Source organism: Oppia nitens, unplaced genomic scaffold, assembly GCF_028296485.1.
Source record: "Oppia nitens isolate AA-2021 unplaced genomic scaffold, nextdenovo-longstitch-racon4-pilon3 scaffold13_pilon_pilon_pilon, whole genome shotgun sequence".
Classification (NCBI taxonomy): domain Eukaryota; kingdom Metazoa; phylum Arthropoda; class Arachnida; order Sarcoptiformes; family Oppiidae; genus Oppia; species Oppia nitens.
Window position 1 is genome coordinate 207,287 of NW_026533192.1, and position 19,627 is coordinate 226,913.

Below are 19,627 nucleotides of genomic sequence, written 5' to 3' on the forward strand. Positions count from 1 at the left end.
ATACAATAAAATATATGTACACAAAACAGCGTGATCTAAGTCAATAATTTTAATATTAATTATAAATATTGTTTGAAAAGTAAGTTTTATATTTATTTGCAGTCATACATATAGCACAAAACACATAAAATAAACTAAAGTATAAATAACTAAATTTATATACACAGTCTATTTTATTTTTATAATATGTTATTTGTAAGATAAAAACAAAAACTATAAATATCTTAATGTTTATACTAAAAATAAGTGGTTATAAAAAAATACTACAATATTTAATCGATTAAATTTTGATGTACAATATTCATACAATTTTTGTTAACCCATAGTTTTGTAAACTTAAAATTTTTARCCTAAAAAATGATTTTCAAATTTATAAAATTATTTTATTCTAAAAATAATAAAATAACTGAATATTCTTATGGCAAACATCAGCACAACATTTCAGATTTAATCATTAATCGTATGAACCGTTGGGGACTGGTATGCGATTACAGGATAACCSAACAACTGGTTATTGAAAAATATCGTAATTCACACCTAAAATATATACATTTAATTTGGCGATTGACTCATCTAATGTATTATTGTTATTGTTTGTCAAGTGTACGATCCGATGGACTGGTAGCTGATTATATGTTTGACGCCACTCAACACGTGGGCGGAAACGTAGTGTTTCTCTATATGACAGAAATTATATTTACATCATTGGTGACAATTATTGTCTATTTGTTTAACTTTTCAAGCAATTATGATTGGTTAAAAATAATAAAATCAATGGACAGTTATAAATTAATGAACAGTATGGGTATCAATGAGCGCCGGGAGATTACTAAATTCGTTTATAGAGTAAATTTTTTTGTTAAATTTAGTTTTATTTCACTTATTTTTATACCGACATTGATGGGCTTATTAGGACTTATTGTATGCTATATTGCTTATGATTTACTAAACTTTTTCATATACGGCATATTAAGCGCCGCAGTGTTATCAGTGTTAGGTATGGCCATAATGTCGGTCGAGACCTACAGTTTTATCTGTTATTTTATTGTCTGTGACTTTTGCCGACTTCGGTTCCGTGAAATGAATCTACAATTACGGYTAAATCTAACGGCCCGTCATATAAAGCAAGCGCTGTCAGAGCACAACAATAACTGTTTGCTTGTCAAACGGTATGACCAGTTTTGGTGTCGGTTTTATTTTGCATTATTGTTTATCATAATACCTGGTAATCTTATTTTATGGCACGAAATGTTAATGGGCAAAAACCGTAATCCACTTTTATTGGCTGTATTGGGCACCGGGTGTTTGATGGTCATTTCTATGGTGACCGGTATTAATATGATGACAGCCAGTGTTCATAAAGAAGCCAATAGGTCTTACCATAATCTTTATAGACTGTCAAGGATTAGACGTTTGGGATTAAAATACGATATTAAGGTATTTTCTGTAAACAAAAATAAAATTGTTTTCTAAATAATAATTTTTTTTATAAACAACAACAACAACACACAAACTGGTAGTTAATTAATGCGATGGAAAGGGTCAGTAATAAACAGCGGTTGGTTGGCTTCACGTGCGGAAAGTTGTTTGCTATGACACCAATGATAGCATTTAGAGTAAGTAATAGTTTTATATTTAAAAAAATATTAACTATCAATATTTATGAATATTTATAAATATTATTTTATAGATTATGTTAATGTTGGGCAGATTTTTTATTTTGACTACAAAATTAGGAAAATCTTTAAATAATTAATATGAAAACTTTAATAAATTATATCATTAATAAACTAGTGAAAAGTTATAATTTTCATATATTAATTATATAATTTTTATATAATCTAATTTATTGACTATTGATCTAATAATTAGTTAATCCAATTTATATTATTTACTTTATTTTATCTATTAACTAATCAAATAAATATTATAATATATATACTAAATTGGTTATTAATAATATTTACAGTATAATCATTAATTAAACATACAGTAAAGTAATATAAGTATAGAAATAGTAATAACAATATATTTCTGAATATGGGTTTAAAATACTAAAAAAAACATATCTTTTTAATTAAAAATATATATATTTTAGTTGTAATATATTGTACATTAAATCATTAATCAATATACAAAATGTTATTGCATTTTGATATACTATACTATAAAATGGAGTGAAAGTTCATCTAATTTTATATTTAAATACATTGTGTATTAAAGCAAAATTTTTTTCCTCAATACTTGCATTCAATTAAACCGGGAGTGTGTGTGTGWGAGGGGGGAGTGTGTTATGTAAGACCCTAATTGTAGAAAGTAGTGGTCGGTTAGTCATATAATTTATATTATATAAAAGTAGGACATACCGTGCGTTTAGTAATATAATTAATACAAAAACGTTTAATGAAGAGTGAAATCAGGTTTTTTTTGGCCACTTTTATCTGATTTATTGATTGTCTTATTAGATAATACCTGTTATGCGTTGAATATTTGAAAATACATATACTGTATACAGAGATTTTAATTTATAGAAAGTCTATTATAATTGTATAAATATTAATAATAATGATAATACTGTACATTATTTACTAATATAATAAATTTAGTACATATTTGACAACTTTATAGTATAGTACTACAGTATTTGACAGATATATCAATGCAAATAGATTTGTCTCATATTTATGTTAATATTTGTCATACAGATTGATATATTAAAAAAACCTGATTTATTATCTATCAAGTGTTTGCTTATGTGACAACAAAAAAAATTTAATCATTAAAATTAAGTAATAATAAAATAATAATAACAAAGTATTAATAACAAATAATTGAAAAACTAACATTATATCAAATATATGTGATAAATAATGTTGATTATTGTWATTTTTTATTTTACATTTATTAATTGAATATTCATTTATGCTTCAGGTTTGATATGATTTGAAATTATATAACAAATTAAAATTTTCCAACAAATTGTCCTTGGTTTTGTATATAAATTTTTTTAATTCACTTTCTAATACATGAACCATATATCATGAAGTAATTTCATGATATAGTGTTTAAATTTTTGTTGTTGATATCAGTCTACGACATGTACTTAATATGCAAAAATAGTGAAAAAAAGTGAAAGTTAATATATATTTTTTGAAAATAAATTAAGATTTATTAAATCTTAAAAGTCGATAGCAATTTGTAGAAATAGTAATGATGGTTGTGTAGCACAGGTATGTTTTTTCTATATTGTGAAAACTTAAAATCATTATTTTTTAAATTTGTGAATTTTTGGTTGTTTGCATATTAATCATTAATAATAATTATTAATAATCTGATTATTTAAAAAAAATTAAATATTATTTTTCAAATATCTACATATTCACTGTAATAAAATTTTTAATAATAATAATAATTTTTATATACTATTTATAATATGCTATTTATTCAAATTTTAGATTATAAATATTTTATATTTTTTGTAATTTCAATTATATAATCCATTTTAATATATTAATTGTGAGAATAAATGTGAATTTTTAATTATTATCAGTTATACAACAGTTATACAGTATATTATTTTGCAACAAAAGTTTGAATCTTTTATTTTTTTAAATAAAAATACTAAATTGTAATTTTCAATACTTTATATTTTAAATATTTTTCCATAAAATGTGATATAATATACAAATATTATTTTTACTATAAAATTATATATATATATATATATTTAATAATCATTTGGTTAATCAAACGTTTATCAGTTTAGACTTGAATTGTAAAAATGAATAATAAAAAGTCTATTTATTTAAATAAAAACTTTAATAATAGTGTTAATAATAATAATAATAATTATTATTGTGATTTAAATTATGAAAACATTGCTTTGGCGGTTGATGTCCGAAATCTGACATTTGGTTACAGCAAAGATAATGTCATATTGGATGACATTTATTTGCACATACCTGAAGGTCAGTTATGTAATAATCATTGAATATTTACTGTATATTGTATTGGACTTAAGGATTGGCATACATTTATATGGCTTATCTGTTACATCATAATGTTTTTTAGATAACTATCTGTTAATTACTATTTCTTTTTCTAATTCAAACCGATTACTACACATTTTAATAGGTTTTATAAAAACTTTTTATGATTATATTTTGTGATAATCTTATTTCAAATAATATTATTGTTAAATTATTTGTTTATATTGAATTATACTAAAAGAAATTATTTATAAATCATTTTCATAATAATAATTTTTATTAATTTAATTGAAATCTCTAAGTAAAATATGCATACATTTTTAATTAATTTTATTTTAAAATATGTAATTTTAAATCTAATTTTTACATAATCTATGACACTTATTAATTACTTAACTTTATTTAAATGTTTTATACTTATACGATGTTAAGTGAACATAAATTATTAATTTAGCTCATGGTACATTAGAAATTCAATTACTTTTATAACAACAAATTATAAATTTACTTAAAATATTATATAAATAATAAAAGAATTACATTATAAATACAGTCTATTGAAATAATACTGTAATAATTTTAAATAAACAAAAAATCTATTAACAAAATCCATGATTAATGTAGTATTGTTTTAATACATTTTCATTTATAAAACAAATAAAAACATTTAATTTATAGTATATTTAAATCAAACAAATTTATAGGAAAAATCTTTGCACTTTTGGGTCCCAATGGGTGTGGAAAGACAACTTTGTTACGACTAGTGTTGGGCCGTTTGAAGTACAAAAGCGGTTTTATTCGGGTGTTCGGTGAGGAACCGGGTAGTCACCGGTCCGACATACCGGGCCCAGGCGTCGGGTATATGCCACAAGAGATTGCACTGTTTAACGAGTTTTCCATACGCGAGAGTCTAACCTATTACGGCACAATATATCACATGGACAAGTGTGACATACAGGAGCGCATACAAGACTTAATTGAATTGTTGAACTTACCGGATAAGAATCAACCGGTCAGTCAGCTTAGTGGTGGTCAACAGCGGCTAACATCGATTGCGGTTACAATGATTCATCGACCTAAGCTATTGATACTGGACGAACCTACCGTTGGTGTCGACTCACTACTCCGGTGTCGTATTTGGCAGTACTTGGAGCGGATGTGCAAAAATTATGGCGTGACGGTCATTATCACTACTCATTATATAGAGGAAGCGCGTACTGCCCATAATGTTGGATTCATGAATAACGGTTCCCTATTAAGACAGTCCAATCCAAATAAATTAATGACAGAATACTCGTGTCGATCACTAGAAGATGTGTTTCTGATGTTGTGTAAGAAAAAGATGGCCGAAGACGAAGTTGTCCGCAGTCGAGGCGGAGGACGAGGTGTCAAACGAGACAATCCGGTTGAGGTATACAAACAAACTGAATATGAAGAACGAATTATTGATAAACAGATAACAAAGCACCGGGAGATGAACTACCAGACTAGTGCCACAAAGAGTAACAAACTGATCGATAGAGACCGTATGAGAGCACTGTTACTCAAGAATGTCATACGATCTCGTCGTAATCCACTCGTCTTTTTTGTCTTCTATTTGATTCCTATTATTTCCCTGTCTTTCTGTACGCTAACCATTGGTCCGAAGCCTAAACACGTGAAGGTTGCCGTTTATAATGGCGAAGAAGAGCCTCGACTTTCACAAACATTTCTCAAACGTGTCGACAGATTCTTCATCGAAGAGATCTATTATCCGAGTAACGAATCGGCTATTGAATCGGTGATCAGCGGTCACAATGCTTTTGCTATGACTTTTCGATCCAATTTTTCCGAAAGTTTCGACACTCGCATACTATACCCACTGGATATGACCGACGATGATATTGAAAACTCAAAGATTCGGCTCTACGCCGATATGTCCGATACAGTGGTCGGTACCTATGTGTACGACTATCTACTCGAAACGTTTCAGGCGTTCCTTATGGACTACAGTGTCAGCAAAGGCTATAATCCCATCACGTTTTCAATGCCCGTAAAGTTTGAAAACCCTATTTTCGGTGTTAATGATCATTCATTCAAAGATTATGTGGCACCCGGCATACTGTTGGCCATAACTAACACATTACCGATAATTATGTCGGCTTTTATGATAATTCAGGATCAAAAAAGCGGTTGTCTTGACAGGGCTTATGTGGGCGGTGTTAGGCCTATTGAGGTGCTGTTCGCTCATATGATACCCATTGTGTTCGGTATTGTGTTTCAAGTGATGGTCATTATGTTGCTGTCATTTGTCGTTTTTCAGACCACTCTCAGGGGATACGCTATAGATGTCTATATACTACTGTTTCTTCAGGGTATAGAGGGTGCCAGCATTGGGTTAGCCATATCATTGATATTGCCCGATGAAGTATTTGCTATGGTATGATATAGTATATATATAGTATATAGTAATTGATTTTTAATTTTTACGTACAGTAGTTTATTTACTCTATATAATTCAGTCATATACTGTATAGTCATATTATATATATATATATATATATCTACATTATTTAGGCTAATTAAATATTATACAGTATTTACTATTAAATAAAAATGCATAATTTAATATTGATTTGATGTTGAAAAATTACATTAATTTATTTTTGACAACCGTTTAGCCTTATTTCTAAGTTAACAAATGATTGATACTTACCGTAAGGTTTTTTTTGATAACTTTTCAATCCAAGTGTTAAAATAAACTATACAACAAAATAATTATTATTTAGTTATGCATTTCAATCATTAATTTAATATTTAAGCTAACATTAACATATAATTAAATACTTTATTTATAAATTTTTTATAACACTATAATTAGGGTTCGGGCAACTTTCAAAGGGAAGGAAGTACCCTGATAAAATCTATCCAATTTTCCCAGAAAATAGTGAAAAGATAGTTCCCTATCGTTAGAAAGGAAAATATATTATATATTTTTACATTAAATAATACAAACAATTAAATATTTTTCATAAAATTTCAATGAAATATTTAAAAATCAATTTGAATTCAATACTATTTAACAATAATACTCAAAATAAACTTTAAATACAACAATTTTTATTCAAATCTTATAATAAAATTTGTAGTTTAAAGTTCAATAGGTGGTAGCTAACGGAAATAGCCTCCTTAGGAATTTTCAGGGAAAATAGGGAAATTTATTGGAAAATAAAACGATGGATGGAACTTGCTCAAACCCTAACTATAATACATAATTGTTAAATGATTTATTAAAAATACAGCTAATTGTTTCACATCATTAACTTAATTAATACTTAATGTTAATATTTTTTTATTTATAATTATTATTTTATAGGTGGGTATATCAGCTTTAATGCTACCTCTATGGATATGTTCCGGTGTTTTATGGCCACTGGAGGCTATCCCATCCTATCTACGGTTTTTTGCCTATTGGTCACCATTGACACTACCAATTGACTCTATGCGCTCAGTTATGTTACGTGGCCTACGAATGTACAATCAACGGGTCATCTATGGCTATCTTGTGACAGTTGCCTACAATATAGCTATATTTATATTCAATATATTATTGTTTACTTATTTAGAAAATTTTAAATTACATATACTTATTAAGAAAATATTGGGTTTCCGATAATTTTTATTTGTTTATTATTATTAAAACAAAAACAGTATTAAATTTACAGTTACTATACAGTAATTAAATATTTTATATGTAATAATTTATAATTACATTTGTTATTATATATGATAAATTTATATTTTAAAAGTATTTATAGTTATTTAATTTGTAATTATTATAATACTAAATATGTATTATCAATTTAAATGAATATGTTTTATATAATTTAATATTTAATATAAATTTTTTTTATTACATACATTTTGGCTATGTTTGTACATAATTTAATATATTATTAAATTTTTAAATAATTTTGTTATATGTCAAAAATTATATTATATGATTATGACTATATAATAAATTATTTTAAAATTTGCATTTAGATGACAATTTAAATAAAAAAATCAATTAATAATATTTTTAATAATATTATTTTATGATTTTCTTTATCTTGACAAAAGTCAATTGTGTTACTAACAGGGTTGGAAAGATACATGGTTTTGAATTTTGACTTTGTATAATGTACTGCTTATATTATAAAAAATTTTAAGACTAATATATATTATGTTAAAAAATTAATTAAAAATATAATTACTATTAAATGCATTATTATTATAATAATAGTTGTTTCTAAATAATAATAATCTAATAATTTAAAATAAAAATTTAATAAAAAATAACATTTAATTTATATTTATTATAAAACATGGTTTACTTTATTACTATATTAATGCTTTTAACAATAGGTGTCGCTAAATTTTGTTTGTAAGTCAAATTGACCATGTATTATAAATACATTGTATTATACTGTATTATACGCTTTGTATTATACAAACATTTTGTCTCTGCCAACACTGGTAACTAATGCATAAAAATATTATATTATTAGTTAAACTGTTACATTAATAATAGCAATGATAATCATTAATAAATAAATAGTATTTATATTAATATTTAAATACAGTTTATTAAAACAGTCATTAAATGTTAATGATTTCCTGATTGACAACTTATTTATCAACTAAATGGAAATAATGTTCAATAATTGTTCAGGGGTGAGTGTTATCATAAGGAATACACTTAGGTTTACGTTTGCGATTTCCTTAAGTTAAGTATAGAGTAGCGTTACTACAAAATGTTTTGCTTTACGCAAACGTAACTCTTTTTTGTAGTGATAATAATACAGTGTTTTATTAAATTTATAAGTATAAATATTTTAAACTATAAAATAAACATTACTATCAATGTTAAAGTATAGCTAAAGTTGGGTTAAAGCTATCCTAACTTTACACCTAACTCTAGCACTAACTTGTTTTCTTAACACACTTTTCACCTAAAAACCAGTTTTGTATACTTAAGTCCTCTCCTAACTTACCCGTAAACCTAACTTGCTAAAATGTTTAATAACACAGGATTTCACTTAAGTGAGGAGTTAAGTGCACGCAAGTTACGAATCTTAGTTGATAACACGCCGCCCAGATTTTTCAAACATCTACTTAACTTTAATTTTGTATTATTATTATTATTTGAAAAATTATTGATACAAAATGTAAACATTTCACACTTTAAAAGTTGATTTGCAAATTGCAATAACTACTGAAACATTTCAATTTATAAATCATACTGTTTTTGTTGATTTTATGTGGCAATACTTAATTATCAATAAAAACAATTATTATTATTTTATACTACTATAATAAATTTTTAATAATAAGTTCTCTTCTAAACAATAGGTAGTTATTAAAAATAAGTTTATAGATAGTGGTTAGTAATTGTAGTGTTAGTGTGTGTGTGTGTGTGAAAGAGAGAGAGAGAGAGAGAGAGAGAGAGAGAGCTTAGTGAGACAACAGTGCCATTTACTAACAAAATCTCATTATAACTTATAACATAATTTATAAGGCATAGTAATAGTTACAAAAAAATTACCTGACCTTCAAATAAATTAGCTATTAGTTGAAATAAGAGATTTTTTATATAACCAATCTTATTTCGTTTAACTTATATACCTAAAAATATACTGTAGTATTAAATACAGTATTTTTAGTATCTTTATATTTATGATGTATAGTACAGTAATACAAACGTTTATTTTTTTTATTGCAACAATCAATCAAATAAAGGCATATCCCGTGAGTCACATGTTGTGTGTGTTTTATATTATATACGCGAACCCAATAGGAAAACGTTTGGTTAAGGTTTGAATATAATTAAACCAAAGTTTTGTTTATAAATAGTATTAAAGATATTCAGTCAAAAAATGCAGTAAAACGCATAAACACTGACTGTTATTGAATTTTCAATTATTATTTTTTAAAAATTAAAAAAAAACATTTAAAACATTAATATTATAAAAAATAGACATATATTTATATTAAAATAAATATATAAATCTTGTATATGTTTGACAGTTTTGCTAAATATTTTTTAATTATTCTAATGTTATATGAAGTACAGTATATTATTTATTATTATTTTAATTTTTCAAATATGCAATTATTAAATAAATATCCTTTTTTCTAATATAGTGAAATTTTTTTTTTTTAAAAATAAAACAATTTATATGTTTGTTCAATTAATTCAACAAAAAAATAAATCTCCAAATTTATTGACAATCAACAATAACCAAGGTAATTTTTGTTGTTGATATTTTAAATTAATTATTTTTCTAATTTAATATTATTCACTGGTTTTTGTTTACAAAACCTTAACAGACTTTTTCATTTTTTGTTTCTTTTTCTGTATTAATTAATTATTATTTTTATATACCTGTATACTTAATTTTTTTTWATAAATTTAAATAAATAAAAAACTAATATATATCTAAAAATGTAGTCAACATAATGTACTATATTAATGCAAATTATGTGCTGAAACTTGATTTTTTAACATTGCATTCAAACATTATTTTTATATACAGGTATATACCTGTATATTATCTGAAAAGTAAATTATATTCAATACATTAAACATGTTATCCCTAAACTTGAATGTTTGCATTTTATATTAAATATTTTCTGATTGTTTGCATTTCTGGTTTCTCAATATAACTATTATATATATATATATATATATATATATATATATATATATATATATATATATTATATTAAAAAGTACTGTACTATACATCCTATCCTATAATAGCAATCTTTTTTAAAGTTGTTACTCAAGAATATGAACCAGAGTTTGAAATATTATTGAAAATAATAATTATCTCTCAAAATAGTGTTTCTCTCTCTCTCTCTCTCAAAGTTTTCAATATCACACAAGTTTTTATAATATTTTGTGTTTCAATAGGTTATATAAACTACTGCTCATCAGATCATTGATCGTTTGACAAAAATATATCATATAAGTGGACAGTTAGCTAACAAAGTTAAATAACAAACTCCGTTATTGAACTGTCGTATTGTTTATGACATATTATACGAAAATAAATGACAAAATATTTGGATCCATTGACAATGATTACCAACAATTGTGATCTGTATTTGTCTGACCAGTCATGCGATGTGATACTAGTGCTCGGATCGGTCCGCATACCGGCGCACAAGAGGATACTGACCGCTGAGAGCGACTATTTTCAGGCAATGTTTACCAATCAGATGTTGGAGTGTTCGCTACAAGAGGTGACACTCTGTGAGAAACTTCATCAGCCCTTCCTGTTTACATTGAAGACGGCTTATGGTCTGAAAATATCGCACCGGGATCTAAAAACACTGTCTTTCAGTCAACTGTTCGATGCCATAATAGTAGCCAACAAATATCATTTCAAACGATGCGAAGTTTATATCACTGACCTGTTTATGGATAAACTACAGCACAGTTACACCGACTACCTGTCCATATGTGATGTCAATAGCACAGAGCCGTCTGTTTATAATTTACATGAAGTGCTTGAGATATCCAAACAATATTATTTGAATTATTTGTCCGATTTATGCAAAACATATATCGATAGTAAAGCTCATCGAGGAGTTAATGCTTACAAATATTGTTATAATCTCTGGTGTTAAACAAATTATAATATTTATTTATAATTCAATATATAATGTATTTTGAAAATATAAAATAGATAATTAAACGCTATAAATATTTTTTTAACAATTAATTTTTGTAATATATTTTTTTCATATTGAATATCAGTTTATAAACTAAATTTAATAAGTAATGTACGGTAATTACATTACTTATTATATTTAAACAAATTTCAATATATTTAATACTTTTATATTACTAAATATGTAGTTTCTAAGATATTATTAATATTTAACAAATTTGTATTTATCTATAATTTTCCAAGGTTGTAGAAACAAAATATAGTTGTAAAATTTTAATTTAACAAATCTACAATATATATATTGATATATATATATATATAATTTAATTATATATATATTATAAATATAATTAGCTGTATAATTATAAACTAATTATTCTAAAGAATAAAAAGATTATTAAATTTCATAAAATAATAATTTAATGTTATTATTGTTATTATTATTATTATTATTAGAGTAGTAAATGTAATTTAGAAAAACGATTTTAAAATATATTATAGATAATACTGTATTTTAATATATACCGGTATATAAACCTAATTATAATAATATTAACGAATAACAAAAATTAATATTAAACAATAGATATTATAGTGTTATTTTAAAAATTTCAACATGGTGGTTTTAAAATAATTAAACACAAAATATATAAATAACAATATTAATAAAATAATAATAGAAATTTATAATTAGAATATATAATGAGCAAATATTTAATATTTTTTTGTTTTTGTTGTGACCTTGAATTTATAAAATGATTTTTTTATAAATATTATACTATTTAAATAAAAAAGAAACTATTTATTCATGTTTTCTATTATAAAAATTTTTTTAATTATTTTATTACAATAAATTATGTTAATTGCATTATATATCAATAATTATATAAACATTTTAATAAAGAATATTAAGTAAATATTAATATTAAATAATATTTGTGTTTTATTATCAAATATATTATTAGTAGATTAAATATTTATATAACCTTACCAAACAATATTGTCATCATATTGTTAAAATGAATATCTTTTTCATTGAATTTAAAAATTATGTTACCATTTTTGTTTTAAAAATTGTTATACATTTAAAAAAATTATTTTTTTCCAAGATAAAATGTTATACAATAGACTCAATTACCGGTGTCTTCAAGTTTAAGTTATTATTATTACTATAACAAATAAAACTATAAAACATTTAACGTTTGTGTTTAATTATATTATATAAATAACTAAAAATAATTAATTTTGTTTAACCGAGTATATACAGGTTTAGCTAGTAATGCATATAATCAAATCTTACAGTCTCTTTATTTTGTTAAACTGTTTAGCTATTTGATTTTTAACCAATAAATTGTTTTATTTGATATAAACCGGGATAAACTAGTTAGTACTGTAATATTATTATTATTATTATAAGTGGCTGTCCTTCAGAGTTATGGCTTTATTGTCGGTATTTTTTTAAAAAAATGCATCGTTTAAATTAAAAAATTTGACATTTTTGCAAATGATAAGCTATTTTGCAATATAAATATTTATGGTGTCAAACAATTCATTGCACTTTTGTAAGTTTATATAAAAAAATTTAAATTTATAAATATCTGATATTCAAAATAGTACATTTAGATTCAGAAAAAACAAATTTTGTATGATCAATTGATAAAATATTTCTAAAAATAGATAATATCTTGCTTGATTATTTTAAATTAATAAATTACATTATAATTTATGTATACTGTATATATTATGATAGTTTTTTTTAAATTTTAATATGAATAAATAAACATTATTATTAATAATAATACGTTAAATAATAATTTGATAATATTTGTCACACAATAGTTGTAACATCAAGTGTGTAAATACTGTACAATATAATTGTAATTTGACATGTTTTTCATCTCAATGTGAAAATACTTTAATTGTTTTTATAAAATATTTTATTAATATTGATATCTTTATTATAAACAATAAATTGCTTTTAAATAATACTGTAAATTCTTTTTTAAAAAAATTGTAAAAATTGTTTAAGTTATAAATATAATTTTTGTAAGCTTTTTTAAATGTTTATTTGTAATTATTTAATATATTTTTGATTAATAATTAAAATTACTAAATAATTGAAATAAACTTTACTTTTTTATAAATAATTTGAGTTGGCACTTCTAGTTATAATTTTTTCTATAAATTCAAGATCTTTTATTAAAGTCACTAAAATAAAAATAAAACATTAGTACTAATTACAATACAATGCAATACTATATATTGGCAGTTAAAATGTGTAATTCATTAACTAATAATATATTTAATAAAACAAATTTCTGATCAAACTCAACAAAAATTAGTTTCACAACTTTATATATTAGTAATCAATAATATATACATTTCAAATGTCCTTGATACTCCCAAATAACAAAATCAAGATCGATATACTTTTTCACGGTTAAGTTTCATATAATTATTTTATTACTATTAATAATTTATCAAATGTTAAATTATTAATGTTTACAGACATCAGTTGATATAATTATTTAGAATTTTTATAAAAAGGCAGTTGATTTACATTTTTTAAAAAAAATCTTACAAATATATATATACCTAAAAATAAATTATTAGTTTATTAAATATTTATATATAAAAAAGAATCATCATGAATATTTATCATATTTTTATTTTTTTAAATAAATATTTTACATTTTATTATAGTTTAATTTATTTGTTTCTAGAATAAAATTTTTATGTAGTTCTTTGTAATACAATTTTTAAAAATTATTTTATTGCTATTTTCTTTTATTTCATTTTATAAATAATATAATTTTGTGTAAATATTTCTTTATATATTAAATATACTGCTATAAATTTATATATATTATAACTAAATTTTTAACTAATAAAAGAAAATGAATTTTTTAAAAATCAAAATGAGATTAAATTGTCAAAAATTAATTTCAGGAATTTTTTAATTTAATCATTAAACATGTCTTTATATTAGTCATTATTTAAAAAATATTCAATTTTTAATCTTAAATACTATTATTTATTTATATATATATATATTGTTTAATAATATAAATATTTTTTTTTTATAAATATATAATAATAGGATATTAACTTAGTGTTGTCAATTTGAGTTAAAACTCAATCACGATCACTATGTGTATAGCTTTAATGACACAATAAAAATGACATTTCTAAAAAAATAAAAAATATTTTATTACTTTTATGTACATATAAAATATTTGTTTATATATATTTTTAAAATTGTTAGTATTTTTTAACATAAATAGTTGCAATGTTTATATRTATAGCTTTATGTAATTGTTAATTAATAATAAAAATAATTTTAATTAGTCTTGAGAATATATCTATGAAATATTTTACTATACTATTACTTAATTTTTTAAATTCATAAATGAAAACTCATAAAAAACTCATAATTCTGAATATAATTAATATTCTTTGAGATATTGTTAAAGAATTTTTATGTGTGTTCATCGTTGAAAATTAATTTACTGTTTTAAACGTATGATTAAAAATTTAGTATATTTTATATACCTGTACTTTACTGACTGATGCTAACTAACTAATATCAACATTGTACTGTATATAATAAAAAAAGTTTCTAATGTTAATAAAAAATTAAAATAATGTCATATAAGTTTTACTTATTATATTGTTAATTAATTAAAATTGTAGATAATTTATACAATTTATTTATTTAAAAAAACATTCCATTAAATTCGTTCATTTATTATTGATAACAAATTTTTATGTCATTTTATTTATACAAATACAGTATTTTGTTGATTAATTTTCTAACTTATTTATAAAATTATTTATTTATATATACAACATATACTGTACGGTATATATTTTTATAAATTATACAATTTTTTTAATTTTTAATTTTACAAAATCTTTACATTAATGATTACATAAATATRTTTTTTTTTTAAAATTATGTTATAAATTATCATTAGTAATTTATATACTGTAATTAATCAATATAGAAATCTAAAGAATAAAAATCTATTTTTTTAATAAAATAATTGTTATTTATTATTTGATGCATATCTAAGACCATAAATTATAATAGTATTTAAAACTATTGATGTTTTGCAGGGCTCTCGTTTGAATATACTGTTGACAAAATTGTGGTAAATATAGCAAATTGAAATCCCGGGCCACATCCATGAGCTCATAGATTGTCATTGTCTGTAACGACTCGTTTTCCGTTACTTTAGTCAAAACAGTGGTATCACTGACAGCACTGTTATTGTTGTCGACCACACCAGTTGTATAGTTGTTATATTTGATACATAAATAGCTTATAGGAGTTGTCATCAGTTTTTGGACAAACATTTCGCTTATTATCTCTTCGACAGCAAGAAAATTATATTTATTTGAGATAACTATGGCGTCAAACAGTTCGCTAAACGACCAGTCTTTGTCCAGTTCGGGAACAGTTAGTTTGAATCCATAGGCCACACGTAAGACTAGCAGAAACTCGCGGATCAGGTACTCGTCGATTGTCACCTCCTGGAGCTGCGATTCCAGCATTTCAATGGTAAACATGGCCCGAAAGTAGTCACTGGTTGATATAAGTATATTTTTGTGTACCGGTATCTTATTGGTGCCAATCACTAAACATATATCACTGCACGAGTCGCGTGTCGCGTACAGCACACGATTATCGGTAATACTATTACTGGTAATCATTGTTCAACTTTTTCACATAAATAATTTCAAACCGTAAGAAACAGTTTTAATATCTAATATTTTCCTTTTTATTATTTATTTGTGCGCATAGTTTCTTCAACATAATTGTTTGTAAATGAATTTTTATTTTTGTTTATTTTACACATTAAAAAAATATATATTAATAATAGTAAATCACAAAAACATTTTCATTGAATAAAATACTTTTACCAAATCAATCAACAATAATATTTGTAATAATAATACATAACAATAATCACAACTTTATTATAGTATCGGCAACAATGCCATGAAATCACCCGATAGTAGTCTATTACCTATACATATGATTAAGCACAGGTAGTTATGATTCATACGGTTTGAATTGCTTCAATGACTTTCAATACTTTACAAATGTATGAGTTTTTTGACAGTTGACTTTAAAAGATAAGTAAGACTTTAAATAATTTTTTTTAAAACAATCGTTAAATTACTTTTTGAAAATTACTTGAAATCTCTCACTCAATCTCTCTCTCTCTCTCTCTCTCTCTCTCTCTCTYTYTTTCTTTCTTTCTTTCTCTCGCTTTTTGTCTGATATATAATAATATAACAAAAATGATAAATGCTTTTAACAGATAGTTTTAATATTGTAGATAAGTAGCTATTATTATGGTATTTATAAAAATTATAATTTCAACATTTATTATATAAATGCTATTTCTATATGAGGAAAGGGCTGGAAAAATCAAGGCTATCCTCTTTATGTTTATAGGCATTTATAAGTCTGTGTATGTGAGTGAGTGTGTGTGTTTGTGTGTGTATGTGAGTGAGTGAGTGTGTGTGTGTGTGTGTGTGTGTGTGTGTGTGTGTGTGTGTGTGTGTGTGTGTGTGTGTGTGTGTGTGTGTGTGTGTATGTATGTATGTGTGTGTGTGTATGAGTGTGTGTATGTGTGTATGAGTGTGTGTGTGTGTATGAGTGAGTGTGTGTGTGTATGAGTGAGTGTGTGTGTGTGTGTGTATGAGTGAGTGTGTGTGTCTTTTTATTTAGTTTTCATGTAATAATTACCAGCAATTAACTCAAAACCATGTGATATTAAATGTAATAATTTTATTTTTCAAAATAAGATATTCATTAATAAATTTTAAGATATTGATAATTTATGCAATAAAATATCAATTAATGATAACTCAATAAAATTAGTAATATTAATTTAATAAATAATTTTTATATAGTGTTTATTTTTATATGACCCTGTATATTGTATGCTTTTTTAATTTATATTTTAAATTAAATATTTATCTTTTATATTATTTATTTATTTAAAGTTTTTTATTATACTGTATTAATGCTAATCATTATATTATTTCTATTTTTTAACATTTAAAAAAATATTTAACCTTTTGCTTTATTTTTATTTCAATAATAGAAAAAAATCAAATTTATTGATTTTTTTACAAAAATATTTATATTACAATAAAATTAAATATAAAAATATCTGTATATAACAATAACAAAAATTGTTATTAAATAAACACCATTATATATATAACTTAATGTCAATATTGCTGACATTCAAAGTAAAATAAAACTTTTAGTATCTTTTAATTCAATAATTTAAAATTAAAACTTAACGTAAGATTAAAATAATTTAAATGTTTCCAATGAGGCTTACTGTATAAATTTAAAAACTATTGTAGTTATAGACAATATAAACAAATAGTAAGTATAAAATAAAAACACATTTTAAATTTATTAAATTTATTATAATTATATTAAATAATATTAATTGTAAGATTTTTAGCATGATTTTTAAAATAAATTTTAGTTCTTTAATATAATATTTACAATGTTGTGGATAATAAAATTAATTATTTATAAAACATATGTTGCTGCTAATAATATTATGCTAATTAGCTGATTATAATCATTTTATTTTATATTAATTATTTTATTAATACTATTACTACTGACGTGTGAATTCAATTAAAAATGAATATATTAATTATATTAATTATTTTAATTAGTCTATAAAGTGGAGACAGATATTTATAAATTAAATCATTTAAACTATTGAGTAAATTTTGTTTTCATAAGAAATCGTTCAAAAACTAGACTGAATTATAATAGATAAATAAGTTATTTAAAATAATATATTGTAAATATTCATACAAATCATTATACAAATAAAAAAATAATTATTAAATTTCAACAATACAGTAGTCAACATACAATATTCTATATTGAATTATAAAGTAAACATTTGATAAAACAAAATTAACAAACATTTTTTAGATAAGTTTAGTACAAATACATTATAATTTGAATATATGTTATAAAATGACAAAAATACAATAAAATTTCGATCAAATATAAAATGTAAATATAAAGTCACAAACAATTTTCAATTACTTTATTTTCTTTATTATTATTAATAATAATTTATTATTATTGAAATAGATGTTATAATTAAGTTTGGTTATAATTTAATGCAATATTTTTATTGATTTTATTATTACACAATAATTTTGAGTTTATATTTTATTATTTTTTGTTGCATAATCAATTGATTATTAATTAATTATTAATATTAATTATTTGTATTATTGATTATTGCAGTGATTATAAATTAATCGGTAATTTTTTATTTATACCTTAAATACAAATTGAAATTAAATTAAAAAATCATTCAACAATTTAATAGCTATTTTTGTAATTTTTTTTTATTTATATTTGTATAGTTTATAAATAAAAAACAATAATATTATAAAATAATTTATTATCTTTATTAACATTACAAACAAAACAATATATTCAGTTTAATTTGTATTTTATTACGTAATTTAAAAATTAAAATTTAATTTAAATAATACCAAAAATTCCTTAACTGCAACAGAATTTATTGATTTTTAAATAAATTTAGATATATGTATATATAATGTAATATACAGTAGTATAATATATAGTATATTTAGATCAGCTAAAAATCTTATTTCATGTATAAAATATATTTATTAACAATAAAATTGAAATAACATAAATACAAATAATATTTACAATGATAAAATTGTCTAATAAATTAATATAGTAGGATATCAAATTTGTATAACATACTTTTTATTATAATAATATAATAATAATAATATTCAATATTATTTAAAAAGTATTAATTCAATATTATTTAATTAAAAACCGATTAATTTTTATGAGTATATATTTATTTTGACATTTTATAAAATATATAC

The 19,627-nt window shown here is 22.6% G+C and overlaps 3 protein-coding genes across 3 annotated transcripts; 2 read left to right on the forward strand and 1 right to left on the reverse strand.

Moving 5' to 3' along the window:
• Positions 1-3,877: 3,877 nt before the first annotated feature.
• Positions 3,878-8,133, forward strand: LOC128959232 (ABC transporter G family member 20-like). Its single transcript, XM_054305173.1, has 4 exons — positions 3,878-3,968; positions 4,694-6,408; positions 7,345-7,554; positions 8,110-8,133. The coding sequence occupies exons 2-4, from the start codon at positions 4,852-4,854 to the stop codon at positions 8,131-8,133; spliced, it is 1,791 nt and encodes a 596-aa protein (XP_054161148.1). The 5' UTR covers positions 3,878-3,968; positions 4,694-4,851.
• Positions 8,134-11,066: 2,933 nt separating this feature from the next.
• Positions 11,067-11,939, forward strand: LOC128959243 (kelch repeat and BTB domain-containing protein 12-like). Its single transcript, XM_054305184.1, has 2 exons — positions 11,067-11,500; positions 11,933-11,939. Exons 1-2 carry the CDS (start codon positions 11,067-11,069, stop codon positions 11,937-11,939), a joined length of 441 nt encoding a protein of 146 aa, XP_054161159.1.
• Positions 11,940-15,760: 3,821 nt separating this feature from the next.
• LOC128959254 (kelch-like protein 26) lies at positions 15,761-16,405 on the reverse strand. The gene has a single exon (XM_054305194.1). It carries the CDS (start codon positions 16,403-16,405, stop codon positions 15,761-15,763), a length of 645 nt encoding a protein of 214 aa, XP_054161169.1.
• Positions 16,406-19,627: the final 3,222 nt, after the last annotated feature.

Coding starts and splice junctions, on each gene's coding strand:
- LOC128959232 (XM_054305173.1), top strand. CDS start 4,852: ATGCCACAAGAGATTGCACTGTTTAACGAGTTTTCCATACGCGAGAGT. Junction 6,409..7,344: donor CCGATGAAGTATTTGCTATG/GTATGATATAGT, acceptor ATTATTTTATAG/GTGGGTATATCAGCTTTAAT. Junction 7,555..8,109: donor TGACAGTTGCCTACAATATA/GCTATATTTATA, acceptor TGTTACTAACAG/GGTTGGAAAGATACATGGTT.
- LOC128959254 (XM_054305194.1), bottom strand. CDS start 16,405: ATGATTACCAGTAATAGTATTACCGATAATCGTGTGCTGTACGCGACA.
- LOC128959243 (XM_054305184.1), top strand. CDS start 11,067: ATGACAAAATATTTGGATCCATTGACAATGATTACCAACAATTGTGAT.